This window comes from Cyrtonyx montezumae, unplaced genomic scaffold (assembly GCF_038088225.1).
Source record: "Cyrtonyx montezumae isolate F1298 unplaced genomic scaffold, pur_monq_1.0 scaffold_2, whole genome shotgun sequence".
Taxonomy (NCBI): domain Eukaryota; kingdom Metazoa; phylum Chordata; class Aves; order Galliformes; family Odontophoridae; genus Cyrtonyx; species Cyrtonyx montezumae.
In genome coordinates this window covers 45,132,440-45,138,439 of record NW_027071936.1, presented here as the reverse complement: position 1 = coordinate 45,138,439, position 6,000 = coordinate 45,132,440, and the positions used below count along the sequence as shown (strand labels likewise).

The following is a 6,000-nucleotide window of genomic DNA, read 5'->3' as shown; positions in this document are numbered from 1 at the left end:
ATTGGCCCATGGAGGTTTTTTTAATTGTACTGTGAGACTGTATTATTTGTGCTGCTTCTAGTGAGCATGTAACGTGTCTCAGAACACACACACAGAAAAGTTCTTGCTATTAGGTTAAAACTAGATGATCTCATTTTTTTCAGGCTGCTAATATGATTGTCTCAATATGCTTGAATCTCGACAAACATTTTCCCCACTCAGAAATTCTGCTTTCACTAACGTACTTCAGAATTTCCAAGAAGTCTTATTCCCAAGATACACGTCTCTCTCATTGAACCCATCAATACTAAGCCCAGTGTGGAAATGAACAGGAGAGGAATTTGATATTATCGTTAGCAGTGTTTTAAAGAGCAGCCTGATTTCCAGCACTGCAAAGCAGCACAGACCAGTGCAAAGCCTCACATCCCTGCCCGTCTGACTTTTAGGGCACTCAGCCAGCCCCATGAGCCCTGAAGACCACACAGGAAACCCACTGGGTTTCACTTAGCCCAAGTGGGAGAATAAAATCCAGCTGGAGCATATGTAAACCTGCACTACTCTATTCTGAATCAAGTTTATTGGTTGCAGAAGAGGCTTCAGTTTACTCACTCATAAATCAGACCATCAGGTGTCTCATCATCTTTGAAAGCTTTTAGAACATGTCTGCGACAATACAAAGCCTATGAAAGTTGGCCTATTTGCCACGTTCACTCATTTTGGAGGTCACTGTTTCTTTGTCATCGGTGTTAAAGAGCTGTAGAAGGCAATTAGGATGTTTCATTTTTACTGTGAGATGAGATTCTCCTGCACTGGTGGCCTGAAGAATTACACCCTTTATAGTAATGGACCTTTTGCAATGAAAACAGAACCTCAGTATTCTTTACACATCCTATAAAACCACAGAGCGTTTCAGATGGTAGTATATGGGAGCGTAGAGCTGTTAATAATACTTCATCCCTGGAAGCATTTGGAAGACAAGTTTCACCATGGTGCCATCATCCACCCTAACTGGACTAGAAAGGAGCCTTCTGGCTGCCTGCTGTGGCCACATAATGCCAGCACTCTTGAGGTGTGGTTGTTCAGAGCCCCACACAAATCCCCGCTCTCAGCCTACAGTCACTGAAGTCTTTCCCATCACTTTCCTTGCTCAGCGAGATGTCTGCAGATGACTGCAGAGACTTAGAGCCTCAAGAGGAGGTCCAGAAACACACCTCACACTGACAGGCTGCCAGCAGAGTAGCTACTCTGAAGTATAGTTGCCTTGAAACATACAGAAAAGAGAATTTAGATAGGATAATCCCTTGCACTCACACCTTATGACAGATTTTAGCCGGCCAGACAGTCATCACACAGCTTTTAGCAAAGTTTGAATTATCTACAAGATACAATGCTGCAAAGCATTGAGAAGTTGCACAGGACTCTTCACTCTCATAGAAAACCCTGATTTAGTGCCTAAAAGAAGCCAAGTAACTTTATCATGAATGTGTTTTCAAACTGATGGTACACACTGAGTGCTGCTTACCCCAGCAGCACCAATAATGCCTAATCATTAGCACAACTGCAGTGCACAATAGAATAGAAAGCGTTAAGAATTCACAACAGCAACGCCAAAGTTCCATCGAGTTGAGCTAGGAGGTGACTAAAAGAGGAAGAAAGGTGCGTGCATTGTAGCAGCCCTCACGGCCAACAGACAGCACCCACGGCACCTGCGGTTTACGCGGGCTGACAAGGATGCTGTCGCTCGCGGCGCCGAGCTCCGCGCATGCGTTGCGCTGCCGGCAATTGTTGCAGTCGGTTCCCGAGCGGGGCCGGGGTGAGGGCGGTGAGACGGGGCGGTCCGCGGGCGCTGTCGCTTTCCCTGGTGCTGGCCGTGGCATGGCGAGCACGGCCAATCGGGGAGAAGCGTGGGGAAGCGGCAGCTTCCTTAACCAGGCTCTGCTCCTTCCCGCAGAGCCGACGAGCCCAGCAACATGTCCGACGTGAAGGAGACGGTGGACGGGTTGCTGCACGGCTACGACATCCGACTCAGGTCCGGCTTCGGACGTGAGACACCGGCGCTTCTCGCGCTCCGGCCAGCCGCCTAACGTGGACTCCCGCTTCCCCTCCCCCCCCCCGCGCAGGTCGACGTCGGCAAGCGGATCGAGATCGCCGGCATCGACGCGGTGTCGGGGAAGTCAACACGGTGAGTAGAGGCGGGATGGGGCCGCGGGGCGCCGAGCTCCCCCGCGTTCGGACACCGCCTGCCGGCCGTGCCGCAGCGCAACGAGGGCTCCGCATCCAGACTCTACCGGCAGCGTTGAGCTCCGCGCGGCCGACTGCAGCGGCGTCAGAACCGCCGAGAGCCACCCCGAGTGAGTGCTGCCCACCGCAAGGGAGAGCACATCTGCACGATAGCCGAGCACGTCGGGGTTGCTAGGAAAAGCTGTTTGCGTTGTTGGCGTGTTCGCGTGCGTGAACTAGTACTCCACGAGTGCTCGCTGCTGCTTTTGGAATGCCTGCAGAAGGTCTGAGGGTCATGCGGTGGTTCATTCTTCACGCGGTCAGAAGTGGAGTTTGGAAATGCTGGGGTTGTCCTAGCTGTAGTGGCACAGACAGACGGGTCTGGGTCTGTAGCAGTTTCTGTGTATTTGCTTTTGGAAATGGAATCGAATAAAAGCAGCAAAAAGTAAACAACATGAAGCCTCAACAGAAACAGCTCTTCCTGTAGAAAACTCTTGTATATTAAATACACAACCACGTCCCCTATCCAGCTGTTAAAATTAGAGAAGTCTCCAAGCTAAAAGTGTGAAACAGATGTCTGATTTCAACCCTGCCTCTGAAAGGAGTACTACTAGAGGTGCAGACTTGGAAGGCAAAACTGTGTATGGTGGTTGCCTCATACACTAATCTTTTCCCAGAATAAACTGAAAAATCATCAGTTGCAACTTTGTACATTTTACAGAATAGTGTTAGATTATTATGCACTGCAGACATTCCGCTCTCTCTCTTATGTTGGGTCTTTTGAAAATCTGAGATGTTTTCTTTCCTCTTCTTAGCTAAAAGAAGCTTAAAACCTAGCATTTCCATCCTGATTATCCGTTTATTTCACTTAAAAAATTGGAAAAAAAATACTGCCTAAAAAAAATGGAAAAAAAAAAACATTCTAAGAAATTTTCTTAAGTGTTTGTATCATACAGCTGTCACTCAAAATTGCTGAAGAGAAATTGCTTTCCTCTTCATATTTAGCTGTTTCTACTGTTTGCTGTACATACAGGGTTCCTACATGTAACTGCTAGATTTCTTGATACATCTAACACAATCTGGAGGAAGGACATTGGTTACTTTGCATGTAGCAAACTACATTCTGAGGACCATAAAGAAGCATGATACAAGAATCAGCTCTTGGAGTTCCTGTTGCTACATTGTACTTTAGGGGAGAACACTGTAGGGACTGTGCAGATGAGGCCAAAGAAGCCAGGAGTTGATTTTCTCTAGGTCTGAACAGTCAAAGAACAAACTCCCAATCATTTCTTCTACCATGTAACAGGATCACTGCTTCTGCGAAGTGGTGTATGCTGGGAAAACCAAGCACTGCCTACACCACCACCTGTTCAGAGAAGTCCAGATTATATCAAGTGTCTTCCTATTCCAGATAAGAGTAAAGATTCTTACTTTATTTCTGTACCCCTTCAGAGAATTAGATGAGAATTTGTCATGGCTGTAGGCTGTCTGCCAAGTCAACAGGCAGAATTGTATGTCAGTAAATCCAGCCATTGGGTAAAACGTTGAAATACAGACAACAGAACTATTACAAATTGTGTGAAAACCAACACTAATTACTGTTCAGTCAAGCAACTTGTCTACCTATATCATCTTCTCCAAATATACTAAACTATTATGAAATATTTTTCTAAATTAATAAAAGCTTCTTGCTACTCCTCAAAGTCGCAGTCCTCATCTGCTGACCTCTTCAAACTGCATTGTTTTATGGCCATTTGATAGTACAATAATGCCATATCAATTTATACAGGATTAATTTTGCAGTCATTCACATAACTCCTCCGCTTGGCATCACTGTCATATATTGATTTTTGTTAGTAAAAAGCCGAAGATCTTGTCATACATGAAACAAGCAGAAGAAGTAAGATGCAAAAGTCCTAATGACCATTGCTCAGTTCAAAACCTACTTTTTTCCAAATATACTATAACTTTTAATCTCTTTCAATCAGATTTTCCTATCCTTGCTACAATAATTGGAATTTACAAAGCATTTGATTCCACAGGTACAAAGCGATCTTACGCTTTGTTTCAATTAATGACTGTTTAGCTAATTTTCATCCATGACAGAATTCCTTTAGAAGTATGCTGGACATTTACATTAATATACTGATTTCATTAAGAACCCTGCTATTACTAAATCTATTAAGTTTCTGCAATGTGAATTGTCTGGTTTGTCATTGTACCTCCACACTATAAACAAAAGGTGCTGATTGCACAGAAAGAATGAACACAGACAGTGTGATTCACAGTAATTACCTTTGAGCTTCAGGGCAAACAAGCAAATGTCATATTGCCATATTGCTCTATCTACCAGAAAATAGTTGAGAAGTAGCTGGATTCACATACAATACATGACTATTTTCTTGTTCAGCTTGTTCTGCCTGGAAAGAGATGGCTCTGGGAGCACTTTCCCAGGATCTGTGAAGAGGTTATGGAGAATATAGAGCCAGACATTTTGCAGAGGTATATGGTGTGACAACAGATGTGAAGTGAAACCAATGAGGGTCAGAATTGGATGTAAGGAAAGGGTTTTTTATCCCCTAGCAGGCCAATATTCAAGACCCCAGTAATAGACCCACTACTACCTGATTTTGCAGGTTACGTTAAGACACTTATTGCAGGCTAAGAGAGTCTTAAGCTGTGTTTTTTGACAACACATAATTTCACACTTTATCTTGCCCCTTCTCACTGACTGGGTTAAGTATCTGAGAAAGAAGAATATTGGCTTCTGTGAATGTCAAACTAGAAAACCAACTCTCCTCTAGGCAATTTCATATCAAAATAGGTGTTGTGAATCCCATTTCCATAGCTCCTTGCTTCAGAGCAGCAAAATCTCCTTTGTTTGAATCTCAAGTCTTGTACACAAAGAACTAAAAAGTCGGCTTCTTCAGCTCAACCAGGTAGGCAACAGAAGCAGTCAGGTTAGCTGCAATGATAAGAAATGAAAATCCTCAATATAAATAACCTGTCTGACAACATTCATAGAGATTAAAATGACTTTTTTAAATGTCATAAAACTCAGTGATTCCTTATGAAAACTTGCCTAACTGCAATCCAGAAGGGATAAGTACTTTCTTGTTATAGCATGAAGGACACACAAAAGACTTGAAATGAATATTAATAAGAATGTTCAGTGACTGATTTTATTTTTTCCAGCAAATAAGGTAAAACTAACCAAATAATAGTGTATGAAGGTCAGATCATTTCATCACCATCTGCTTCAAATGTAAGTAATTATCTTAACTGTGAAACATGGAATGAATGTAGAAATAGGCATCTTGAGGTTAAGCGATGAGGTCACTGTTATTGGATGTTTTGTTTGGTTGTTTTTCATTTGAATACAGAACTAAGTGGTTCTTCAACAAAATGAACATGTAGACAAAAAGAATAAAGTGATTACTTAAATGTTGCTTTATAGGACCCAGAAAGGTCATATATATGACTCAGAAAGGGGTCCCTTCCAATCAAACTTCAAAAATCAAACTAAACTGAGAACAGATTCAAAGTTAATACAAGCAATATACAAAATTCTTTATTTTTATCCTGACAGGTGCAATACTTCACAGGTTTCCTTACTTCAAGGTTTAAAAAAACTAGCTATGAATGCCCTTCATAGAAAATATAATTATCTTATTTACTGTTAAAATCACAGTTGCCCACAGAGCATTTCTTCCATCTTTCTCAATTGCTTCCTTCTCTGGACACTGCAGGTGGCTTACCTTCACTACCTAACTTTTCTCCAGGGCTGATAAGCTCAGTTCT

The 6,000-nt window shown here is 42.8% G+C and overlaps 1 protein-coding gene across 1 annotated transcript in view; it reads left to right on the top strand.

The window, feature by feature from the left end:
* The first annotated feature begins 902 nt into the window (after positions 1–902).
* GABRB1 (gamma-aminobutyric acid type A receptor subunit beta1) overlaps positions 903–6,000 on the top strand; it is a 49,903-nt gene continuing 44,805 nt past the window's right edge. Inside the window, exons 1-4 of the mRNA XM_065736195.1 lie at positions 903–910; positions 1,798–1,857; positions 1,919–2,033; positions 2,100–2,143. Coding sequence (XP_065592267.1) covers positions 903–910; positions 1,798–1,857; positions 1,919–2,033; positions 2,100–2,143 — 227 coding nt within the window. The remainder of the gene's footprint in view (positions 911–1,797; positions 1,858–1,918; positions 2,034–2,099; positions 2,144–6,000) is intronic.